The sequence below is a fragment of the Chionomys nivalis genome, chromosome 10 (assembly GCF_950005125.1).
Source record: "Chionomys nivalis chromosome 10, mChiNiv1.1, whole genome shotgun sequence".
NCBI classification, from domain to species: Eukaryota; Metazoa; Chordata; class Mammalia; order Rodentia; family Cricetidae; genus Chionomys; species Chionomys nivalis.
Window position 1 is genome coordinate 28,246,127 of NC_080095.1, and position 26,183 is coordinate 28,272,309.

Consider the following 26,183-nt stretch of genomic DNA (forward strand, 5'->3'; position numbering starts at 1 on the left):
GAATAAGAGACTATTCATTCAACCAAACTTAGTGAATTTCTACAGTATTCTATTTGTAGAAATAAAGGAACAGTAGGAACATTCCACTTATAGAAAGTGATCAACTAATATTAAGGTATTTTTTCTTTGTAAAAATGATAAGTGTTGAGAATATCCATGGAAATTAAAAATTCTTAAGTTTTAGATTTATTTTATGTGTTTGAATATTTTGCCTGTATACATGTATGTGTACTGTGTATCTGCCTGCTGCTCTCAGAAGTCAGAACAGGGCATGTGATCCCCTGGAACTGGAATTTAGATGGTGTGAGCGGCCTGCGTCCTCTGCAAGAGTAGCCAGTGATGCTGAGCCATCTTTCTGGCCCATTAAAATGCACGCCTTTAATCTCAGCACTCAGAGGCAGAGGCAGACCAATCTGTGTGAGTTCAAGGCCAGCCAGGGCTACATAGAGAAACACTATCTTGGAAAACCACACACACACACACACACACACACACACACACACACACAAATTCTTTTTGAGGCTGGGCCTTGCTTTATAGCCCAGGCACAATCCTCCTGCCTCCACTTTCCAGGTCTGAGCTGCCATGTCTAACTTTAATTAATTAATTTCATTTTTTTTAAAGGTGGGTTCCGCTGTGTATCCTACCAGGATGGCCGTAAACTCACAGTGCAGCCAAGACTGGTCTTGAACTCACTGTAGTCTTCTTGCCCCAGTCTCCTAAATACTGGAAATATAGGCATTCAATACCATGCATGGCTTAAAGTTCATTTTGATTTTAATAAGTATTGCAGGTCAAATAAAATAACCAGAGTTATTTTCTTTTTAAGTTTTACTGGTGCTGTGAAGTTAAACTACCCAGTACGGTTCTGCAGCTCTTTGAGTCAAGAGCATAACGGAACACTGCTAAGAAGCACAGTTCCTCAGAGGCAGTAGTTGCCACCTGTAGCCGGGAGCTGCTGTGTCGGACAGGACAGATATGGCACATGTCCGTCACTGCACAAGCTTCCATGTGACAGTGTTGCTCTAGGGCCTAGAGTAGCAGAGCTGTGATTTTCCAATGGCCCTGATCTGTGATTGATTTTGAGATCAATATTAGCAGTGATCAGAGGCTTCCATTTCCTCTGTGAAGTGCTTTCATACCCGTTCAGGTTGACCAGGCCAGGGCTGCTACTGACTTACCCTAATAGTCTTATTATACAGCAAGTGCAGTCTGAATGCCAGTTTGCTCTGCGTGTGTGCGCTGGGATGCAGTAGGTAGCCTTCCGGGTACTGAGGTCCCAGGCACGTGACCCCAGTCTGACTGTGGTCCAGAACTTCAAACCCAGTTAGTAGTCCCTGTAGGTCACTTGACTGCACCATGGTTTTTTTTTTTCTCTGTGGGGTCTGTGTTTGTTTGAGACGGAATAATAGAACCGCATACAGGACATGTGTGTGTGGGGGGGCATCTCCACCCACATTCTGCTCTTTAATTCAGAGTTCACTCTTCACATTAAACTGGGAATTTAAAACATCTTGGTTGCTTTGAATTTTGATCTAAGGTACTTGGAGGGGCAAGGTAGAGCTGTCATTGCATCTGTTGCTAAATGTCTGACATTTACGTGAAGCAGGTTTATTTATATAGAAGTCAAATCCCAGAAGAGTGAAAAGTTGGGTCAGCGCCATGGTCTAGGGTTATCCTGGGTAGAGGGCTACTTAAGGCTTTTTAAGTAGCATAGGGCAACTGGGATGACCCAGGAGGGAAAATTTCTTACCACGTAAGCCTGAGGACCTGAGTTTTATTCCCAAGAACCCATTTTAGAGAAAAAGAACCAATTCCTACGACTCATCCTCTGAACTGCACACACATGAGTGTGCACACGTGTTAATATATTTTCATAATGGTAACTAGCGTTTTGGTAATGGAAAAAAAATCAGGATTTTTTTTTTTCCTTCAGCATTTTTGTTTTTAGTTCAAGAAATGACATACAATTATCTTTTTTTCCCCCTGCCTCTATTTCCTGAATACTATTCTCTAAATGGAGCTTGGCATTCCCTCTTTTTCTTCTTCTATAAGCCTTGGCTATTGCACTTGGTCCCTGGTCTTTGGCAGTGGAAATCTTTGTACACGACTGCCTGCTTCAGTGACCTTCCCTCCTTCCTTCCAGGTCACTTACTTCAGCCTGTGGTACTACAACAAGCAGAACCAGCGTCGCTGGGTGGATTTGGAGAAGCCCCTGAAGAAGCAGTTGGATAAACACGCGCTGGAGCCCACTGTCTACTTTGGAGTGGTGTTTTATGTGCCTTCCGTCTCCCAGCTGCAGCAGGAGATTACCAGGTGAGAAGTTCCCTGCCGCCTGGGTTGAGAAAGTAGTCCAGTGAGGTAGGAAGAGTGGAGCTGAGGTCAAAGGCCCTCAGATAAAAGCCCGTGACTGACTTTGCCCTCCAGCCCGCAGCTTTAGTCACCGCATTCCTAGGGAGGTTCTGGAATGTGGTGTGTCAGACTGAATTATGGTTCACCAGGCCCAAAGGCACAGGAAAGGCGGTCGGCTCACCCTGGTGGTGAACTCCTACGATATCCTCTTTCAGGTCTTCACTGTTCTGCTTCTGGTTCCTTGTAATAAAGAAGTGGGAGAGGAGAGATTTAGAATGTGTAAACTCTGTGTTCTCTCCTCAAGGAACTGGCGGGCTCTTATAACTGACTCCAGGGCTGTATTCTGTAGAGGGAGCTCATGGGCACAGAGGGCACAGCAGCAGAAGACGTGGTCAGAGGATACCAGCGGAAATACACTTAAAGGGGCAAAAGCAGAGGGAAAGGACAGTGCAGGAGCTCAGTGTCTGGCTTTGCTTCGTCCTCCTGGGTTCCATGGGTTTCCATGCGAAGGCGTGCTACACTCAGCACGCTCCTTCCGTGTGCCTCCACTGTCCCCTTCTGTGTCCCTTCCTGTCCCTTCAGTTCCCGTGTGCCCCATACACAGCCCCATTTCTGCTTCCATGTTCGCTTACAGTAAATGACCTTGTTAAGAAATGAGAGAAACAGCATGTGTAGTTTTTGTCTTTCAGAGATTGGTATGATTAACTCCAGTTGTACCCATTTTCCTTCAAATACCATAACTTCATTCTTCCTTATGCTTTAAGAAATTCCCTTGTGTCTGTGTTCTCTTTATCCTTTCCTTGCTGATGAACACTTAGGTTAGCTCTAGAACTTAGCTATTATAAATTCTTTTGTAAAGTTTCCTGAAGACAAAACAAAATGGTAAGAAAAGTCTTGTTTTTTTTTTTTTTTTTTTAAGCTTTGTGTGATGCTCTGTGCCCGTGGAGGATCCTGCCTGGCGTACCCAGGGTCCATGCTTCCTCCTCCAGCATCTAAGAAATAAAAAAAATATATAGCCAGGCAGTGGTGGTGCATGCCTTTAATCCCAGCATTCAGGAGGCAAGAGGCAGAGGAGATGAGAGGCAGGCGGATCTCTGAGTTGGAGCCAGCCTGGTCTACATAGTGAGCAAGTTCCAGGACAGCCAGGACTACCCAGAGAAGTCCTGTCTTGAAACACCAAAAAAAAGGGGAGGGGGGAATAAACTGTGAAAGCTTGAGTTTGCCTGAGATGTCTAAAACTTAACCACTGCTTTATCTTTTAAACTCTACTTAATAAGATTACTTTGGAGCCAGGCTGGGCGATGTCAGTGTCCTAAACATCACGTACCTTTTATCTTTGTGTCCTGTGTCTTTCTCATATCCATCTGACTCTGTGAAGCTCTGGGATGCCCCAGGATGGGGTGCACGTTGTTTACCCTGTGCTATCTTTGGATTTGTGGTTAGTGTCACAGCCTCCTATTATGGTTATTTGTGTACGTGTCTTATCTTCTTTCTGCATCTTAAGTCCCTGTTTTTTCTGGCTTTACCCTCCATTTGCAAGCTATAATGCCCTGCAGATGTAAGAATTGCTGCTGCCTCATGCTCCTGGAATGCTGTTTGAGTGTGCCAGGTAATTATCTGAAGACTGGGAAACCGAGTTCAGGAAGTAGGTCTAGGCAGGAATGGGTTGTGAACAGGTCTGAAATATAAATATTGAAGAGAGAAGTGTAAGCCTGGAGGAAAAATGTGAACTGGCCGCTTAACTCACTTCAACCTTTACTGAAGCTATTCTGTGATCTTCAACCTTTACTGAAGCTATTCTGTGATCTGAGAGTAGTCAGGTCGTCACTTGAGTGTGACCTGGAGGAGTCGCTCACTCACAGCCTGGAGGAACCGGCAGTTGACATACAGAAGTAGCCAGAGGATCCTGAGATAACAAACATTTCATTTAAAGCTCTGGATTCCTCGGGGCGGAGCTTTGACTAAAGAAGGAAACATTGGGCTTCTTGGTAGACTTTAGAAGGAATGTTCTAGTTGGGGTGTGTGGCTTGTGGAAAGCAGGGAGAATAGGAAGCCTCAGATAATACCCAGAGATGAAAGAAAAGGTTGAGTGAGGAGAATACAAGCAAAAAGGTCAAGATCATGATGGGGTCACCCACTGAAACAGCTTACCTGAGTTAATGGGAGCCCACCAACTCTGGCCTGACAGTGAGGAAATCAGCATAGGGCCAAGCTAGGCCCTCTGAATGTGGGTGACAGTTGTATGGCTGGGGCAGACTGAGGGGCCAGTGGCGTGAGAACAGGATTTATCCCTACTGCTTGTTCTGGCTTCTTAGAGCTCATTTTCTTTGGATGAATTCCTTGCTTAGCCTAGATACAGTGTGAAGGGCCTTGGTCCTGCCTCAAAGCAATGTGCCTTACCCTCTCTGAGGAGTGGATGGAGGGGAAGTGAGGTGGAGGGGGTGAGAGGAGGGGAGGAAGTGGAGACTGAATTTGGCATGTAAAATGAGAAAAGATAGGTTTTTTTCCCCTAAAGATTTAACCAAAAAAAAAAAAAATTCAAAAGTATTTTTAAAAAAAAGGCAGAGATGCTGGGCAGTGGTGGCACATACTTTTAATCCCAAATCCCAGCACTCGGGAGGCAGAGACAGGCGGATCTCTGTGAAATCAAGGGCAGCCTGGTCTACAGAGTGAGTTCCAGGACAGGCTCCAAAAACCAAAAAAAAAAAAAAAAAAAAAAAAAAAAAATCTGAACGATGTCTTCAGAACGTGAGGCCTTGTCAGAAAAATGTAGCCACAAGGCAGCAGGAAAGTGTCGCTCATGTGATGGGAACTTATAGGGATTTCTGTTTGCAAAAGATAGGAAATTTTGAGAATAACGAGGAATAATGACTGGCTAGATTGAAGCTTTACACATTCACCAAATGGTAGTGTGTGACCCCACTGGTCAGGACACCAGGCCATTTTTTGTTACTTACAGCAATGGTGTTACAGCCTGCATAGATTTTGATGGGAAGAGGCTTCTCTTGCTCGCCAGTCTGGAGCGTGCTTGCTTGTCAGTGTGACACTCTCCCGGTATGTCGTTTACCAGGGAATTTTCACATGAGAGTTTACGTAAAGGATATTGAACTAGCGGTGAACAGTTTGCAGTGTATATGGAAGAATGGGCTCTTGTAGTAAAACTCATCCAAAGCTAAGGTAAGAAAAGGTTGTATTGGAAGCTCAATTTGGCCTATGAATGTTGCATTCCAAGGCTTTTATGTACAGAGATAGAAAAGTCTAGAATAATGATAATGGGGTATGTGAAACATGCTACTAGACATACCTCCTTCAATGCAAGCTCTTGGCATTTGAAAGCCATAAAGAAAGCTGCAGCTTCCCCCTCTGACCCTGAGTTCCTAGCACTCTATTTGCTGACTTTGGAAACCTGTGATATCTGCTAGGTGGTAGAGGGGAAGGCTGGGTCTCAATTCTTTTATCTGAATGGATGGTGTGTCGGTCAGGCCATTTGGTACCAAAGAACAGAGGCTGAAAGCCTAGCTATACGGGTAACATAAGACTGTATATGAATTCTGGAGAATTCAGATATGGGCTATGCTTGCACTGCTCAAAGGCACCAAACTTAGAGAAGCTCAGGTTGAGATGGCATTGTAAATGGCACTGGCCGAGACACTGGACCAAATCTAACCATCTCCAGTGTCTAGAACGTTGTAGAACAATGGCAGACCTAGCACTGACCTGTTCAGTGAACCAAAGGAAACATTACGTTTTTACTCTGGAGCTTTATCCAGAAAACGCTGATGAAACACTGTGACTGATTGGAAGCGCTCTGATCACCCCCGCTGCTGCTCGGGGGCTGGCACATGCCAGTGTTGTTAGCAGCTTTCTGCAGGCCGCTTGGGTATGCTTGGCCCGGGAAGGGATGGTTATATCTTCGTTTTATTGGTAATTGCTGTGAGTCTGAGTCTAAGCTGTGACTTACCCAAAGTCATGCAGAGTCCTAAACTGGAGAGCTGGAACTTAAACTTAGGTGCACTTGACACTAAGGGGACAGACAGAAGCGGCCTATGTACGGAATGCTAAGAAAGTTACTCTACACTTTCAAAAGCTTAATATCAAGAATCATTTTCCTTAAGTTTTGTGTTCAATGGCTAGTGAAGTTTTTAACTAAATACCTAAAGTCTCATATTGCCAAGTTAAACGAGAGGTTTAAAGGTAAAGATTGGTCGTTGAGTATGTGCCTTCCTTACTTTAAATAAAGGACAGATAGCTTTAAAGAATTAAACAGGACTGTTTTATAGGGTTCACGATGACTTTAACCTTGCTTTTTTTTCTGAAGGGTGTGGGGCTTGTGGAGATGAAGCTAGTCTCACACGTCCTAAGCAAATGTTTACCCCAGAGATACATGCCTGGACCCTGGTTTTAGCTTTGAAATAATTAAACCAAGTGTAAAAAAAAAAAGTCATCTCATTAAACAGAATAAATGATGTGCTTATATTGTCAGTGGCGTTCTTTTCATTTTTTGAAACACCTAGGGTTACAGTTTTATTTGACAGTTTATGTTTCTCTGCTAACCTGTGGTAAAGTGCACGGTGTCTCGGTCCAGTTATAGTTAAATTAATTTCTACACTCATCCTCTCATGTAGGTATCAGTATTACCTGCAGCTGAAGAAAGATATTCTGGAAGGAAACCTTCCGTGTACATTAGAACAAGCCATTCAGCTAGCTGGCTTAGCTGTTCAAGGTGAGCAATGCATGTGAAGGCGTAAATCTGTCAGAGTAAGATTTGTGTTAACAATTGTAGAGGGTTCTGAAAGTAACTGATTTCCTGTACGAACTGTTTAGTATTTATGTATCGGTGGAATATTATGCCATTAGGTGGGGCTTTAATGTAGGAAGACAATTTGCATTACTTCAATGAAATATGAGACTTGTAGACATTCTGGAAATTATTTCATAACATGTTGAGTGTATGTTTGTATAGAAAAATCAAAGAATTTAACATGCTAAGTTTTAATTTCACTCCAAGACTTGTTTTAATCCTAATATTGGGAGGAACGATCTTTCTATCAATAAGTTTCATGAAACTACATTCGTTTAATGTTTCAAGTACATCCCATTTCTTTTTTCTCAAATAATATATTTCAGATTAGAGCATCATTACTCATAATAGAAGAAGTTTTGTGTTTCATAAATATTTTTTAATTAATTCAACATTGTACATGCCTAGTGTATATATCTATGTGTATATCTGTGCACTAGGGAAATTTCTGCTGGTGCATTATTTCAGTTGGTAACTGGCATTTAACCATGGAGCTGGAATTTAATAAAAAAAAAAAGTAAGCTGGGCTGGGTGGCACAGAGCTGAAGGCCAGTCTCTTGTACATAGAGAGTTCCAGACCAGTCAAGGCTACACAGTGGGACCATGTCTTAAAACAAAACACAAAAGAAAGAGGGGCTGGAGAGATGGCTCAGAGGTTAAGAGCATTGCCTGCTCTTCCAAAGGTCCTGAGTTCAATTCCCGGCAACCACATGGTGGCTCACAACCATCTGTAATGGGTCTGGTGCCCTCTTCTGGCCTGCAGGCAGACACACAGACAGAATATTGTATACTAAATAAATAAATAAATATTAAAAAAAAACACTAAGAAAACATGATAACACGGACACCGTCATCTTGAGATAAACAAACATCTGACATCGTGGTGGGCCATTCCTTATATATTGTCTAAACCTGAGCATACGGGGCTCCATTCCCTGTCCCCACTTGGTTTCCTCCTGACACTTACCTGCACAGAAGCACATGTCACATGTAGGGCGGCCTTGTCTCACTTCATAGACATTTTCCCAAGCCAAGATGCCCGAATCTACCTAATGACTTTTAAAAGATACTCTGAAAACTTGCTCTGTTATATGTTGCACAGATTTGGCTTCTGAAGCACAAGTGTGCCATTCACATTTACCTACTGATTTTGGTTGTGTAAATGTGTTGTTGTAAAAATTAAATGTAATCAACACGTGTATGTTTATCATTCCATATAGCTGATTTTGGTGACTTTGATCAGTATGAATCCCAAGACTTTCTTCAGAAATTCGCCTTGCTCCCTGTGGTAAGACTTCTTTTGACACTGGGCCTTTTAATACATGGCTAATTCCTATACTCTTAGCGACCTATGAATGTCCACATGGTAGATGTTTTAAACAGGACTAACATTACAAAGTCAGTTCCTTTTGTCAACGGCTCACGTTCCAGTCTTTCCTTGTTGCAGTCTTCTGGGTCTTTGTAAATTCACAGGAACAGAAGTGGGTAGTTAGGCCGGGCAATGGTGGCACTTGCTTTCAATCCCAGCACTCGAGATGCAGAGATGGGTGGATCTCTGTGAGTTCAAGGCCAGCCTGGTCTACAGAGTGGGTTCCAGGACAGCCAGGGGCCAGGGCTACATAGTAAGCCCCTGTGTCAAAAAACCAAAACCAAACCAAACCCAAAAATAAAAACAAAAAATGGGTGTTCTTTGCTGTGCCTAAGGAGAGGGATTTGTTTTCAGTTTTGGAGAATCATAAAGTTAATGTTGGAATGAACCTGACTTTCCATCAGTGTTGAAAACCCTGCCTTGTATTTTCTGAAACTACTGTTGAAGAAATTGATGTGAACATCTCACTGAAACAGCCGAGGAGGGTACAATGTTCTTCAGAGTGAGCGGGTCAGCTCTGATAAATGTTACCAACCTTAAACTTCAGCTGAACCTTCCCCTGGGAGGAACTGGGAAGGCAGGGCAGATCTTTTGGCTTCTGAGCAGAAGCCATGTAATTAACTCATTAGATGCATCGTGACTGTACAGACTGCAAAGACCCCTGGTGTTAGCACTGTTCAGAGGCTTGCCTGAAGTGAAGAATGGTTCAGTCTTTAAGAATGCATGTGCTTACTGCTCTGTGTTTCCTGCAGGGGTGGCTACAGGATGAAAAAGTGCTGGAAGAAGCAACCCAAAAAGTGGCCTTGCTGCATCAGAAATACAGGTAACACCAGGAAAAAGAGCACAGTTGATGGCTGCTGGAGTCTGAAACATACTTTGTGTGTTAAACTTTTTTGCGGCTTGTTTGCTGTTAGAGTGGCATTCGCTGTTCTGAGTACCTGCATCCCCATCATTTCCATTATTATCCATTTATCAATGAGGAAACAGGGGTGGGGGAATGGGGGGAGATCCCAAAAGCAGCCAGTCCTTAGGGTACCAGTTCATCGCCCCATATATTAAAAGTGTGATAAATTAGTGTATGATTATATGGAAGTTTGCCTTATACAATTCAGCCCTCCAGGTGCTCTTTTTTGTCTTCCTTCCTTTCTTTTTTTTTTTTTTTTTTGGTTTTTCGAGACAGGGTTTCTCTGTGGTTTTGGAGCCTGTCCTGGAACTAGCTCTTGTAGACCAGGCTGGTCTCGAACTCACAGAGATCCACCTGCCTCTGCCTCCCAAGTGCTGGGATTAAAGGCGTGCGCCACCACCGCCCGGCTTGTCTTCTTTTCTTATTTCCTTCTTTCCTTCCTTCCTCCCTTTCTTCCTTCTTGCTTCCCTTCCTCCCTTCGTTCCTGTAAATGGTGCTAGAGTTTGAATCAGGGCCTTGTACATGGTAGGCAGACACTTTACCACTGAGCTACATCCTCTAACTTTTAGATTTTTGAGAACCAGGTTAGCCTCAAACTTGCTGTCTTGCTGCCTCTGGCTCCCAAGTGCTAGGATTACAGACATGCATCATTGTGACCATTGATCCCCTGTATACTTTTCGAAGCAGCATTTCTGTCTTCTGGGGAGTCCTCATGTCTGTTGCCCTGACTATCCTTGTATGTATTTGTCTCTGCTGGTGACTCTCTGTTGGCTGTAAAAATCTCCTAAGATGCTAGCTCTTACTCTAAGCCAATACATAGCATTTCAAATACTTTATATAAAGTTATATTCCAATAGCTCCAGTAGACCAGGCTAGCCTCGAACTCACAGAGATCCGCCTGCCTCTTGCTCCCAAGTGCTGGGATTAAAGGTGTGTGCCACCACCACCTGGTTCCAGTATTCTTTAAGGAGAATATTTTTTAAGGAGAATATTACCTCCGTTTTAGAGATGAAGGAAACTAAACTCAGAATGACTCAGGTCTCTGGTGTTTGGTAGAAGTGATTGAAAGTAGATGTGTCTGGTTGTAACCCTCAGTCTGGGCCTGTAGTCTCTCTCTGACCTTTGAAGGTATCGTCCTCTCATCTCTTCCTGCATTCCTTTCCATATGCTCATGGGTATTTTCCTGCTCTCCTTAAGTTGCTAATCCTACCCTTTACCTCTATGTCTACGTGAACCATTTTTTCCCATAGTGCACTTGATCCCTCAGGAACGTGTTATCCTGCTTTTTGTCTTTTTATTTGTACTTTAATTTAAGTAATAAGACTTAGGAACCTGGGCTGGAGAGATGGCTCAGTGGTTAAGAGCATTATCTGCTCTTCCAAAAGTCCTGAGTTCAATTCCCGGCAACCACATGGTGGCTCACAACCATCTGTAATGAGGTCTGGTGCTCTCTTCTGACCTGCAGACATACACAGACAGAATATTGTATACATAATAAATAGATAAATATTTTTTTAAAAAAAAAAGACTTAGGAACCCATACATACTTTCTATCCTTATGAGGTAGAATGCTGGATGGTTTGGCTTAAAGATAAACAGAATAATTCTCTCCCTTCCAAGAATGTGTTCCCAGCAGTCTTAACGCTAGGCAGCACAACCCATTGCGTGAGTAGTGGGTGTAGTGGAAGTGTGCAGAGTGTGTTAGGACTGTGTGGGGTAGGGGGCCGGCACTGGGAGACCCAAAATCTGACGGGAGGAATGGTCAGACGCTGAGCCCTGAGGACACTGGTGACTGGCAGGCCCATGTGTGGATGCTAGGGATATGCTAAGAGGCATCTACGTGCACAAAGGTTCAGAAATGCGAGGAATACAATATATTCAAAGAAATGCAGAGTCTGGGATGGCTGGGATGAATGCACCTTGGCACATGGGATGGGGCAGCAGTGAGGCGGGGGAGGGGAGGCCATGGATTTAAGTGCACTTCCTTCCTCATGTCTTTCTGCTGCTCCAGTCACCTGAGCTGGAAGGGATTTACATCTGGCCTCTTCCTGCCCTTATTTCTTACATTTGTCATTTTGTCTTTGAATACATTTTATTTTATTTTATTTAGATGTATGAGGGTTTTTTTTGCCTTCACGTATGTACATGTGTCACGTGTTGGCCTGTGGAGGTCAGAAGGGGGCATCAGATCTGAAACTGGAGTTAAGGCTGATTATGAACTGCCACGTGGGGGCTGGGAATCTAACCCAGGTTTTCTGGAAGAGCAGCCAGTGCTTTTAACCGCAGATCCATTCCTCTAGCCCCATCATTCGGCTTTTAAACCAGAATTCTAAGTGTTTCCTGATATGTTAGGATAAGTAAGCAACTGCTTGCGATTTTAGGTAAAAACTCCTGGATTTGCCTTGAAGATATCTTGGGAGCTGCTTCATCCCTTGCTTCTACTCTTGCTTTCCTAAAGCGTTAGGTTATATAACACACACACACACACACACACACACACACGCACTTGCCCTCTGCATTTAGCACAGTGCTCCATGGGTAGCCAGTTTTTGATAAGTATTAGAGGATCAGTATACCTAGTCACAGATGCTTATAGCTTGAAATGTTTATAATGTCCTGTTCCAAATCAATGTATAGTTTTAAAGAAAAGCATTGTTTAAAATTTTTAGATTTGGGATTAATCTCACTAACATCTTTGGGTTGCAGAGGGCTAACAGCTCCTGAGGCTGAGACGCTGTATATGCAGGAAGTAGAGAGAATGGACGGCTATGGAGAGGAGAGCTACCCTGCCAAGGTAAGCTGCGCGTGGCTTTGCCTGCCCGTACTGCCAGCTGCTCTGGTGGCTGAGACAGGGGAGTCATTTGAAAATAGAATAGGAAACGGAGTGAGATCCTGTTTAAAAAAAAAAAAAAGCTGGGTGGGTGGGTAGGGGCAACAGGGGAACTGATGGGTATGACACGTAGCTATTTGAGAGAATAGCATGACTAGGGTCTTTTTTGGAAAGAAATCTGTAGTAAAATACAATCCTATATTCTAATTTGTGCTTTGGTAGGGTCCAGAAATAGAGTACTTAAGAGTCTAATCTTGGCTTAGAGGGTTAAGGCACTTGCCACCAAAACCGATGACCTGAGGTTGATTCTGGGATTCTCACGGTAGGAGGAGGAAAACAACTCCCACAGGTTGTCCTCTGACCTCTCCATGTGCGCTGTGGCACGTGTGCACCCATACACAAAGTAAACAAGTAAACGTAATAATAAAGGCATTTTTTAAAAAAGAACAAATTCCTCCTATCTCCATCCTTACCGGCAGGGTAATGAGTTTGCACCATTCTGACAGTTTTTTTCTGAGTGGCTGTCCTGCAGGTCTTCTGTCTGACAAACAAGGTCAGTGAGGTGGATGCTTTTGTCCGTACAGGCCAGTTTCCCAAGTGTTTCTTCCCTTTTTCCTCCTTTTAGGATAGCCAAGGAAGCGACATATCCATCGGGGCTTGTCTTGACGGCATCTTTGTGAAACATAAGAACGGAAGGCCTCCTGTGGTGTTCAGGTATTTCTCTGTTTTGTTTTAAATACTTAAAGGTAGTTATTGCTGGCAAGTTTCCCCTAAGGTCTCATTAGAAAATGGAGATATTCTTTTTCTAGAGTTAAATGTTACCCAAATACAGTGATTAATTGGTTCGTTACTGTCTTCAAAACCAGATGTGCAGAAAAGGAGCTCATAGTGATGGCCTGGTAGTGAATGCTTACAATCGTGTGGCCCTGCTGCCACAGAGAGGCCATTTCTGCTTTGGATGGGGAGGGCTTTTTTTTTTGTTGTTGTTGTTTTATTGTTTGTTTGGTTTTTTTTTTTCGTGTGAGTTCTGGTTTCTGGGGCTGTTTATTCACTATGGAAAATCTGGGCTTTCTTTTTGATGGAGGAAGGTCATTGGTTTTATAATGAAGAAACTGCTTGGCCCTCATAGGTTAGAACATAGGTGGGTGGAGTAAACAGAACAGAATGCTGGGAGGAAGAGGAAGTGAGCTCAGATGCAGGGCAGCTCCTCTCAGAGCCAGACGCCATGCTCCCCTCTCCTGGGCAGATGCGATGAAGCTCCAACCCAGGATGGACGTAGGCTAGAATCTTCCCGGTAAGCGCACCTTGGGGTGCTACACACATGAATAGAAATGGGCCAAGCAGTGTTTAAATGAATACAGTTTGTGTGTTGTTATTTCGGGGCATAAGCTAGCCAGGCAACCAGGAGCTGGGGCGGCAGGAACACAGCCCGCAGCTCCTACTACATCTTTTGACTGTAGTATGTAACAAAATCGCTACCATGCCAGCATCTCAGTAAACCTCAGCTTTCTCGGGGTTGATTCCCCCAGTTATAAAGAGCAGCTGCTCATGGGTGCAGCCCTCGGGGTGTATGTAGTAGTAAGGATGTGCTGAGGTGGCGCGCAGTTTCCGAGAAGTCAATTTGCAGATGGCTTCAAGTCACTTCGTAGGATTCTGTGTTCCATTCATATCTTTTTGGACATGTAATATTTTATTAATTCTTTGAGTTTTCTTATCTCCATACAGTGTTTTTGGATTATATTCATCCCTCCATATTTCCCCCTCACTCCTCTCATATACTCCCCGACTTTGTGTCCCTGTACATAATATATCTGAAACCCGTGGAGTCCATGTGCTCATGGGTATGGGGCCATACACTGGAGCGTGGTCAGCCCACGAGATGACGTCCTCCCCACGAAGCCTTCTACTGTCAGTAGCTCCTCAGCGAAGGGTGGGGCTGGGTTTGCTCTTGTGCACGGCACAGTTGCCGTGAATTCACAAATGTCAGCAGCCCTCTCATGCCTAGAAGACAGCGTTTCACTCCATTCCTCCCTGAACTTTGGCTTTTATAATCTGTCTTTCCTGATGCTCCCTGAGCCTTGGTGTGTGTGTGGGGGGAGGGGATGTGATGTACCATTTTTGGGTGAGCCCCCACAAACAATTGCTCTCTGTATTTTACCTGCTTGAGTTTCTGTGCTAACTACCCACCAGCCACCGACCCCAGCACCAAGAAACTTCTCTAAGGTTCTGAGAGTGGCACTAATCAATGGAGATAGAGATACCAGTTTGATACTCTCTGACCATTTAGCAAAATGGTTGTTTTTCCCTTCTGGCCAGTGAGCTCCCCAACCCTGGGTTCTTGTCAGATCACAGTACAACGTATGGGGTTCTCTCCTCTTTGCCTGTGTGGATCTAGCCTTCCGTTCAACCAGAAAATGGTTGGTTACTCTAGAACACTTGCAACACTGTTGCGCCTGTAGGCATATCTTGCTATGCCAGTCATTGTAGCTTCAGCATTCACAGCTGGGTAAGACTGTTGATGGCGTCCCTCCCCCTAGCACCCTGCAGAGCACCTTCAGGTACTAGGAAAGCTAGCCAGCAGGGAGGAAGCTTCCAGGTCAGGACCAATGTGATCGCCTCTATTTATACTGTAAACATACTAAGTTACGTTATATTGTTTACCTTTATAGTTCTTTAAAATCTGTAATCTTAGAAAATCTGCGTTAGGATGTTGTAAAAACATTTGCATTTTTACTCTATTTTCAATTGATTGAAATAAAAACAGGTTTATATTGTTTTTATCCAGTAGTGAGGCATATCTACCACTTTTGTCTCTTGATTCCTTTGTGTCCAACATTCATTGAGTGCAATTTATCAGAAACCGGATGCTCATGTCATCCTCATCTTCATAATAACTCAGGGTAGCAGATATCACTGCCAGTTTTCATATGAGATAATGAAGGCTTAGAAAAGCCAAGTGATTTGTCCAAAGTCACCCATTGACAGGCATAGCTAGACTAGAACTCAGCTTTTGTATGTAAGGCACGGCTCCCAGGCACATTGCTTGCCTGCTCTCCCTCCCTCCCTCCCTCCCTCCCTCCCTCCCTCCCTCCCTCCCTCCCTCCCTCCCTCCCTCCCTCCCTCCCTCCCTCCTTCCCTTCCTTCTGTCCTCCCTCCCCCCTCTCCCCCTCACTCCCTCCATCTTTCTCTTCCTCCCCCTCCCTCCCTCCCTCCCTCCCTCCTTCCTCCCTCCTTCCCTTCCTCTGTCCTCCCTCCTCCCTCTCCCCCTCACTCCCTCCATCTTTCTCTTCCTCCCCCTCACTCACTACCTTCTCTTTCTTTTAAAATAGCTTTTCTTCCTTCTGTTTTCCATTTTATTCTTGAGAACTGTTTTCCCCGTTAAGAACTTTTTCCCTAAAATGGCATCTCTTCCTTCTCTTCTTTGGGCCCTGAATTATCCAGAGTGACAGTGACCACACAAAATAGACATGACTTGGGGAGCAGAGCCCCAGTCCTATGCTGCACTGCCTGTGCGGGCCTGCTTCCTGACAAGTGGGCTCTCGTCCCCAACCTGGTTATAGGAAGTCTTGCCAACGTGCCGAGCTGGGGCACAGGGAGAGGAAAATGGATTAGGGCTTCACTTGGACAGCAGGACTGACAATACCCAGAGGCCGTATGGAAACTGAAGGCATTCTGTTGGTTGCTTTCTTCCCTGCAAAGGAATTCTCAAATTTTCCTCATTTGAGATGATGCAAATAATCTTCAGGGTTAACTACTGAGCACTAAGTCAGTAAATGACTTTTGATTTAACAAATTTTAACTAAATAAATATAATACAAACTAGACATCCAGAGTCCAAAAATTCTCAATTAAAGATGGGGTGGGCAGTGGTAAAATACTCACCTCATGTTTTCGAGGCCCTGGGTGTGTCCCTGCTCTGGTGGAGGGGGAAAGAGTTCCCCTTGAAATGCTTTATGTTCAGGAGCTTTGGATTTCCAGTAGGGCTGCTCAACCAGGGCTCTATTGCACATGTCTAAACTCGCATTCAGAATTAGCCACACCTCTAGTCCCTGGTGGTTCTGGGGAGAACTGATTGATTGGCTTGGTGTTTTATCTTCTGGTCAGTTTCCTTCTGATAACATTACAAAGATGGGTGATAAAGACCAAGTGTGGTCTGTAAAAGCTGAAGATGATAAAGTTAGGAGATGCAGTATAGGTTTCATTTCCTACTGAATTAATTTTTTGGTTCCTGAGCATTTAGCATTCTCTTCCCCCACGGGCTGTCAGTGCACGTCACTCTTTTGCCCACTTGCTTTGTCCTGTTGACCTTAGCTGCTAACCAGGATGTCTGATTTTGTGTTGTCTGCTGCTCTTCCAGCCTCCCAGGTCTCTTCAGGGACCACCACTGTTGTGATTTTAGCATCCCTTGGGACAATTATCATCATTGTGATAATAGATGCTCTTTAAAATGTTTGGTCAATACACAGTGAGGCCTGAACAGCAAGCTGACATGAGGGTGTTTGATTGTTAAGCCTATCAAGCAAATTAGGTGTATCACTTACTTTTCTGTTGCTGAAATAAGATACTATGACCAAAAACAACTTAAGGATGTTTAGTTTGGCTTACAGCTCCAAAGGGTTGAAGTCCACAGTGGCAGAGGAGGCTTGGTGGAAGGTGTCACATACAAGTGGAACAAGTCTATAAACTTTCAAAGACCCCCCCCTTCCTCCAGAAAGGCTCCATCTCCCGAAAGTTTCATAACCTCCTACACAGCACCACCGAGCGGGGAGCAGGTGCTCCAGTGCATGAGCCTATGGGGATATTTCTCACTCAAAGCACCACATGAGGTTGGTCTCTCCCAAACCCTCGTCCTTCATTTCCCACACATGCCTTTACTTTTAGCAGCTAGCTGTTGTCATTCCAGTTAGAAAATGTGTGCTAGCTGAAAAACTACTTTATTTCTAAAATGAGTTACTGGTGTTAATTCATGTACCAAACTTAACGAAAAACGATGTGTTTCCTGTCCCAGCGTGCGCTCACCGTTGTCTGTTGTTCTCTAGGTGGCATGACATTGCTAACATGTCCCACAACAAGTCCTTCTTTGCATTAGAGCTGGCAAGTAAAGAGGAGACCATCCAGTTTCAAACTGTGAGTGAACACAGAGAATCTTCATGGCATGCTTTCCCCATGAGTTAGCAAGTCAGCGCCTCTGCGTTCCTGTTTGTGTCCTGGGGTGGGGGTGTGGCACTAACTTAGAGTTCTATAAACATAAACTGTTACGCTTTGCATTTTACAAAATGGCACTTGGCAAAAAGTGGCTGCACATTAAATATTGTTGAGTAAATGAGTCTTTGTATTCATATTATTGGATCCAAGTGACTTTTGAATTAAGCATAAAGAGACAAAGTAGAGGGGAAAGAGCCCGGCCACCATTGTGGGGAGCAGCTGTGCAGTGCTGCTTAACTGGAATTTGCAATGTGAAGACACCAGGCAAGCGTTCAGTTTGAAAAGCCCTAGTGTTTCTCAGGAGTAAAAGTTGATACTATATAAAAATAGGACATTTTCAAACCAAGCGTGTTTTAAGATTCCAAATCATTTAGAAACTGTTTGAAGAGATTACTTTGCTTTCATAATTAAATTCTTACCGAATTCATAGTTAGATGCGGGGTTGGGAAATGAAAGTCATGGTGGATGGGAGATGGCGTAGCCACGATGCGTACCAGTTAGGTCTGCTCTTGGGCAGTTCTGCGTTAGAAGTGTTTCCTTTGTGTGCCTCTCTACCACTCTGCTCATGTTCCTTTGCCAGGAAGACATGGAAACAGCCAAGTACGTGTGGAGACTGTGTGTTGCACGGCACAGATTTTACAGACTAAACCAGTGTGACCTGTGAGTATCTCCCGCTGTGAGAATTGTGGGAAATCATTTGGAAATGGCATTTATTTATTTATTTATTTATTTATTTATTTATTTATTTATTTTGTATGTGTGTCAGGGGGCCACGTGTAGAAGTCAGCGAACAACCTGGGGAGTCAGTTCTCTCCACCATGTGGGTTCTAGAGATTGAACTTAGCTCTTTGAGCTTGGCAGCAAGCTCCTTCCACCTGCTGAGCCATGTTGTTGGCCCTGATTTTCAAATTTTAATCTCAAACTTCTTTGCGTTGTCCAGAATGGCAAATTTTATCAAATGATATCTTTTTCTGATACCACAGTCCTTTTGTTTTTATGAAATTACATTCCATTTTAGCATTGGGGCATCTTCTTATAGCTATAAAATGCCTCTAAGGTTTTTCTCAACTAGTTTTTTTTCTTTTTTTTGGCAGGGTTTTGCTATGTAACCCAGGCTGGATTTGAACTTGGGAGTTTCCTGCCTTAGTCTCCTGGATTATGAGAATGGTCCACTTTGCCCAGTTTCCATAATATTAGAACCATTATATAACCCTTGATGTTAAAAAGAAAGGAATTTTTTTGTTCCTTTTCTCTCCTTTGCTTTGGGGCATTGGGAATTGAGCCCAAGGTTTACTCCATGCTAGGCGAGCACTCTACCACTGAGCTATAATTCCCAGTCTGAGAGTATGGTTCTTTTTATTGTTGTTTTGTTGCAATGGGATCTCACTGTAGAGGCTTGGGCTGGAACTTGCTGTGTAGACCAGGCTGGCCTCAAACTCACCAAGATCCATCTGTTAGTCTCTGCCTCCCAAGTGCTGGGATAAAAAGCTACCATGTCTAGCTTGGGAGTTGTATACTTTATAGTTTTTAATCAGTGTCCTGGTCAGCATTTTGAGAAAAGATTTGTCTTTTAATATATGTGAATTGTAAGCCGGGCGGTGGTGGCGCATGCCTTTAATCCCAGCACTTGGGAGGCAGAGGCAGGCGGATCTCTGTGAGTTCGAGACCAGCCTGGTCTACAAGAGCTAGTTCCAGGACAGGCTCCAAAACCACAGAGAAACCCTGTCTTGAAAAAACCAAAAAAAAAAAAAAAAATATATATATGTGAATTGTAGAAAGTCAGTTCTTTCCGACACGTCCACACGTGCATGTAAGGACTGTTGCTAGTCATTCCCGCATGCTCTCAGTCCAGCTCCGCCTTCTTTCCCGGTCTACATCCCTGTGGTTCTTCCTGGCTCAGTACTCACTATGTAGCCCAGGGGGGCCTCAGACTTGTAGGAATCCTCCTGCTCCAGCCTCCCAAGTGCTGGGATTATTGACCTGAGTCCCTGCAGGCAGCTTTTCCTCTTACTTTCTCACCCGCCCCCACCCACTCTGCAGGGAATCTTACGTAAGAGAGAAACCGTGATGCTTGCCTTCGTGTGTTCATTTAAACAGTCAACCAATTCTTTGTGGCATGGCTGCCTTTTCTGCTGTCTGCTCAGTCTGGAAATTGTGTATGAGAGTGTTACAGTCAGGGGGGCCAGGAGTCCTGGATCCAGAAACACCGTTGGTTGGCTTGGCTCCTTGAAGTTGAGCGTTGTGACATTATTTCTGCATATAATAATTATATCCAAATAATAAACAAAATCTATTAGGACATAATATTTTCATTTTGAAACTTTTCATAAATTTAAGACTATTTGTAATAAGCCATCATCACCTCAGTTCATTTCTTTTCTTGAAAATAGCAGCTACAGTCATACTAATAAAACATCACATGCAATGCCCTCTGGTAAACCCGTGCTGGGTTGTGACTAATGCCTTTTAAAAGCATATTTTGTCAGTTCATCGTTTAATAATTTTAAGATTCAGAGAGAAAAAGCAGTATATGTGTGAGAATTGTTGAGGTCTTAGAAATCTAATTTTTGGGATATTGCCAAATGTGATAATATTAACTGCATACATTATAACAAAGATGATATTAACTGCATACATTATTCTTCTGTGAAGAACATTTGATTCTCTTTAGAACTTCTATGTATGAAGGACTAATTTTGAAATTTTATTTTTAATTTCTGCCTATCCAGGAACTATTAGTGTAGTTATATATAGTCATTCTGTGCAAAACAGATATATTACACTCTACATGTTTGTTTCCTGGGTCAGCAAATGAAGCTTATACTATTAACATTTTGTGTTTCGATGGGGAAGAAAGCTGAAAATAATTTCCATTTTTATAGCTATTTCTTGATGACTGTCAACACAGTTCTAGTGACATCTAATATTACAGTGACTCTGAGGTGTTGGTAGGCCTTGTTCTCATGGTCCAGCTGGGTAAGTGAGGGGTGATGGGTAGTTAACAAAACTGGAGTTGTGTGTCCGAGTCGGCCCTTGGTTTGGAGATGGAATCTGCTTCCATAGAAAGGATTCATTCTCCTACAGTATCCACACCCCTCTTTTGGCGGATGTTTCTTTCTCAGTCCCAGTTACCAGTCCCAGATTTACCAACACAGAGGCTTATATTAATTGTAAATGCTCCGCTGATAGCTCAGGCTTGTTACTAGCTAACTCTTACACTTAAATTAACCCATATTTCTTATCTATGCTTTGCCTCGTGGCTTCGTAGCTTTTCTCAGTATGGCATGCCATCTTGCTCTCTCTGCGTCTGCCAGCAACTCTGCCCTTCTTCATCCCAGTATCCTCAGTTTGATCTGTCCCTCCTAACTTTATCCTGCCTTACTATAGAGCAATCAGCATCTTTATTAACCAGTGAGAGTAATGGATATTCACAGTGTACAAAAGGGTTATTCTACAGATCCCTCCTTTATGCCCTTTTCTGTAGTACAGTGGTGTGGGGTGGCTGCAATTCATCTAACCTTGGCCCAGGCGATATTTACAGTGACAGGATCCAGAAGTTTTCTTCCCACCCAGACAAGGCACTGGAGGTAACAGTAGCTTTACATGTAGCTTACAGTCTCACATTGGTTTGTATATATGTAAACACTAATAATGAGACCTTCTCTTGACTCTCCTTCAGGACTATATTAGGAACTAAATGAGATAATAATGTCAGTCAGATCAAAAGGCTTCTTCTAGTAGCTCAAGCCCCAGAGCTGGGCTGGCTGTAATCAGCCTTCCTCAGTTATATGAGGCTAAAAATATGCAGGGTGGCACAAAACTTCCTGGGTTAAGGGCTTTCTTCTCCCCCCCCCAAAAAAAAAGTATATGAGTTGTACCTACGAGGCTACAAAACCAAGTGAGAGAGCCTCTCTCTGGAGAGTCAGCCGCATGCTGGTGGCTAGTGCAGGCAGATGAGCTAGCCCTGTAGCTCACGGCTGTGGGTAAACATGGAAGCAGCCAGTGTCCTCCTTTGGTGGTCAGAAGCCCGTTAGCTCACGGGTCTGGAAGAAGATGCAGGGCCCTCCTTTCCTTCTGGCTTCCTGAGCCCGCAGAAGACTGAGGAGGACTCACTGGGCCCATCAGACCCTGGAAGGAGGGTGGAAAGAAGCTCTAGGAGATAAAAGGCCTGTCACAGGCCCCGCAGTGGGATGGGTCTCCTGCCCTCCCTAATAAGGCTTGGCGGCAGGAGCTCTCCTGGAGGTGGAGTGAGGTACTTGGGTAGATGATCACTGTGACCTCCAGTGAGGCCAGCCCTTAACCGTCAGTACTGCCTGTTGCCCGGGATTAGCTCTGCTTGCCCACAGTGGCAAGTCGGGGTAGGGATCCAGAGCCAGGTCAGTGACCTTATGGTGGCCTGGATGTGACCTCTGGCCTACCCTAAAACAGGAGGTTTTGTTTTTCACCATCTTATTAAGGAAAGCCCAGGAGGAAAGGCATTGAGACAAACATCCTGAGGTATTTCCACCTTCTAACACGTGATCAAAGCTTGCCCTCTGCTGGCATCAAATAACCAAATGGCCAGCTGGGAAGAGGCTCACAGAGCAAGTGAGACAATGCTAACAGTCTTAAATCATTGGTTAATTTAGTGTGTGGGGGTGTACATTTGGAAGCTGGGTCTCTCCTGACTCCTTGTAGGATCCAGGACTTGAACTCGGGTTGCTAGGTTTACATGTGTGTGCTTTTACCCACTGAGACATCTTAGCTGAGAAATGTTCACTGAACACAGACTTCTGTCCCCACTCACTGTGCCATTCCTGTGTTCAACACAGTCAAGGGCGGCTTGTGCACAGGCGTGTGCTGGGTACTGCTTGTGCCATGGTTTGTCTGTTTCCTCCATGGAGCTTATGAGTTAGCTAGGGCTAAGGACATTGTCAGAAACTCCTCAGGCATCCAACAGACCTGCCTGTTCAGATGCTGGTTCTGTCACTTGTTTGCCATGTGACCAGGAGTGATCTACTTAATCTAAGTATCACTTTCCTCATTTGTAAACCCGACGACGGGACCTCCCTGGTGGTGTCGTTCAGATTCCACGAGATAACCCATGCAGGCTGCACAGTTTTGCCAAGCAAGATCGTGTATTCACTGAGCTGACAGCCTTTCGTCATCTTCTCCAGCGCACACGTTCTAGATATTGACCTAGGAGCCTTAGCCGCCTCCACGCTCAGCGTTGCTAACCAGCACAGAAAGCATCCCTAGCGACTGGGGAGCAGGCAGATGGTTAGAGCGAGCGAGCGAGCAGCGGGGTTGCCTAGGTCAGACCGTTCGGCAGGTGGATGTGGTTGGTGCTCCTTTGCTTTGTTTTCAGCAGAACTGGCTTCTGCTTTTGCCCTCCCACTGGATGCTGCCAGCAAGATGCCAGTGAGTAAGAATGGCTGCCTCTGCTTCCAAGCCCTGCATCCTTGGATTCTGTACTTCACATGCTGAAGACGGAATCTTGTCCAGGCTGGCCAGCTGTGGAGATGTGGTTAGGTGTTTGTTAATAAGTGTCCTATAAGCAGCTCCTTCTCTCACTGTGGACTTTATGATGCTTTTTTTTTTTGGTGGTGGTGGGGAATGTTTTGAGACAGGGTTCTCTGTAGCTTTGGCTGTCCTGGAAATAGCTCTGCAGATCAGGCTGGCCTCCAATTCAAAAATCCGCATGCCTGTGCTTCCCAAGTGCTGGGAGTAAAGGCATGCACCACCGTACCCAGCTTTAATGATCTTAAAAGCTCAGTTCATCTAGATGCTGAGCCATTGGTAGGCTGAACACAGTTCTTTAAACCTAGGCTGGACCATGGCGAGTACCCAGAGGCAATGTAAGTTTCAAAATATCAAGAATCAGTGTCTTATGTACATTTAAGGGGCACTCTAGAAAAACCCACAAGCACCCTGCAGGCTGAATACTTGACATGACATTGGAAAGATAGACATGTCTATTAGGAAGTAGATACAGCTGCACAGTAAAACCCTAAAGTTCACTGCCAGGAAACGAGTGTGCATTATTCTCCAGCACCCTGAATGTTTTCCAGGCATAGGAAAGAGAGTTGTTTAAAGAAATCCCCTCATAAGTGCATAGTCATCGCCTGATTACTGCATTACTGATTAGTGGGAAATCCTAATGTCCAATAGTTTTCTTTATTTTAAAGGTCCTGTAAAAATAAGCAAATATTCCGAGTGTAATACAGACATTATCAGAATGCTAAGAATAATGCTAGTTTAGAAGAAAAGAGGCTTCCTTAAGCACATTCGCTGAGTCAGTACACTTATCTGTTATTTTGTGATGACAGAGCTTTAGTAATGGTCCTTAGAGCGCCCGCCAGTCACTGTCATGGGATGTGTTAATCACTTGTGCATCACACACGCTCTTGGTAAATTAAAAATCCTTGACAAAATTATGGACATTACTAACATTGGCAAGAATCTAATGCACGTGTTTATGCCGTACCCACTCACACTTCAGTAAAACAAACGCAAAGAAATAAGTGTGTGTGTGTGTGTGTTTTCAAAAAGAAGTGTGTCCTTTTGTTCTGGGGAAGCTGTGAAGTCCTACATTAGGAAGTGACAACTCTCTTCTGTAATTTATGGCACGTTCGACCTTGCCATTTGCCTTAGAATCTTTCTCGTTTTAGTTGTCTATGTCTCTTGGTTATTGCTGTTTTGTGACAGTGTCTTCCTCTGTCTGTATCCTAACAACCTGTGATTCAGGCACCACCAGACCGACCTCACTCACAGCAAGGCTCAAACCTCAGCACACCTTAGCCCCTTGCATGCCGCAGCTGCAGGTGGGAGCCACCACACCGGCTCCCTTCCTAGATCTGGTTTATTGTCGTATTGTAGGAAGTGTGTGCTGGGCTCACAGCTGTCTTCTCCCACAGGCAAACTCAGGCTGCCACGTTGAACTCAGTCAGGAGGGGCTCATCTTCCAGGATGTCTCTGGTAAGAAAAGGAACTTGATCACCTCTTATCTCTTAGCGATACCACTCTCTTTAATTAAAATCTGCTTTGGGCAGTATGTTGAGTTTGAATCACAAATGTGTGTTGGTGTTTGATAATTTTTATCCAATGATATGGTAACTTCCGTAAGTTCACCTTAGTATTATTATGTTTGTTCAAATATTAGATACAACCAAATATTATGAATTTTAACTGGTTAGCCAGTTAAATCCTAAGTAGGTATTTAATTTACTTGATGACTTTGTCTTATAGGGTTTGTAGTGCATAAAAGCTTTTTCTATTCATGGGTTTAGACAAGGAGGCTTGTATCCATTCCTTCTTGTTTATAACTTTTTGGATGCAGACTTTCTTGTGCTGTCTGGTATCGCTGGTGTCAGTGCCTCAGGCTTGACTTTGCCACGTGGGCGGTGTTGGAACTGACAGATGTTAAGACTTCCTTTATTTTTGTGGTTGTTTTCCATTTATAATACATTTAACTCCTGCAGAAGGTCTTTTTAGTGAGGAGAAAGAGTCCAGCAAAGAATGACTTTACCTTTTTGACATGGGCGATGTGTTTTAACTCTATGTCCAACTTTCCATTTCTTAGCCTAAACCCCAGCCCTATGCGATGCCTCCCCCACCCCAGCTGCATTATAATGGACATTATACAGAGCCATTTGCTTCTTCCCAAGGTAAAGTACACTGAGTCTGCAAAGCTGTGCACAGCTGTATCTATGAGTAACTCTGTGAAGACCTAGAGATCTTGAAGTCTGGATGGTTTCTTATTGCAGTTGTGCCCCAAACTGTCCTGATTATAGCCATCCTGGGGTCCCAGAAAAAGCCACTGCTTCATGTTCTTCCTGAAATGTGTGGGGCTCAGCTGAGCCCCAGTGTAGCTACTGACAACTCCCTCAGCTGCCTCCTGTCCTGGAAATCTCTTTTAGGCCAGACTTCCCTTAAGTTGGTGATTTTTCCAGCCCTCGTTTCCCAAGTGATGGATTACAGGCATGTGCCACCGTATCGAGCAACCAACAATGCTGGTTTGTTTGTTTGTTACAGAAGATACCCAGAAATGTTTTATCCCTGCCTGACACAGCACTTGGTACTTCAGCTGTGTGTGTACGGCAGCGCCTCCGTGCCAAATCTCAACCGTCTGTGTGACATTTATCTGTAACCTCTAACCACTGAAGGCCAGAAAGGGGGTGCAGATGAGCAGTTCTGTACACAGAGGCTTAGAATATAATAGTGGAAATAAGGCCTTTGCTCATAATTTGATCACGATTATTTTGCTAAGAGAACATGCATTACAATTTCTCCATCATGCCGGGGGCACTGACCAGAGCGCTCCAGGCCTAGCAGATGGCTGGCTATCATCAGTTCCAGCTATGACTGGGTCTGCTGCTCCGGGTGCTGAGTGCTGTGGCACAGGAGAAGGGGCTGCTGGGAAGTGGGGTTCGTTGCCTGTTCTGTAGGGCACGGGGTCTGGGGAGACAGAAAGACAACTAGATCTTCTATGCAGTGTTGAGGACGTCCCCACAGTGAGGAAGGCAACCGCGGAGCAGAACAGTGGTGATGAGCTCACTGTCCCCTGGGCCTGTCCTATTCCTGTCCCCTCTTCTTTGCACATACCTGTCTGTACTTGTACCGTAGCCTCTCTGACCATGGGGACAAGGCTTCTGCCTTCTGTCTCTGTGCTGCTCATCCTCTGACTTCAGGCTATGATGACCCTGCCGCTCTTTCTTCTCCTCTCTTCTTCAAACAATGGTTT

The 26,183-nt window shown here is 44.3% G+C and overlaps 1 protein-coding gene across 3 annotated transcripts in view; it reads left to right on the plus strand.

Moving 5' to 3' along the window:
* Positions 1–26,183, plus strand: part of Ptpn21 (protein tyrosine phosphatase non-receptor type 21) — a 62,772-nt gene that overhangs the window by 20,365 nt on the left and 16,224 nt on the right. For 2 of the 3 annotated variants that reach the window (XM_057782651.1, XM_057782652.1), the window contains exons 3-12: positions 2,147–2,316; positions 6,978–7,075; positions 8,374–8,441; positions 9,275–9,345; positions 12,133–12,220; positions 12,882–12,970; positions 17,296–17,383; positions 18,042–18,121; positions 24,358–24,418; positions 25,023–25,107. In XM_057782651.1, the coding sequence (XP_057638634.1) occupies positions 2,147–2,316; positions 6,978–7,075; positions 8,374–8,441; positions 9,275–9,345; positions 12,133–12,220; positions 12,882–12,970; positions 17,296–17,383; positions 18,042–18,121; positions 24,358–24,418; positions 25,023–25,107 (898 nt within the window). Of the gene's footprint in view, positions 1–2,146; positions 2,317–3,926; positions 3,962–6,977; positions 7,076–8,373; positions 8,442–9,274; positions 9,346–12,132; positions 12,221–12,881; positions 12,971–17,295; positions 17,384–18,041; positions 18,122–24,357; positions 24,419–25,022; positions 25,108–26,183 lie in introns of those variants that run through there. The other variant, XM_057782653.1, reaches the window with a different exon arrangement.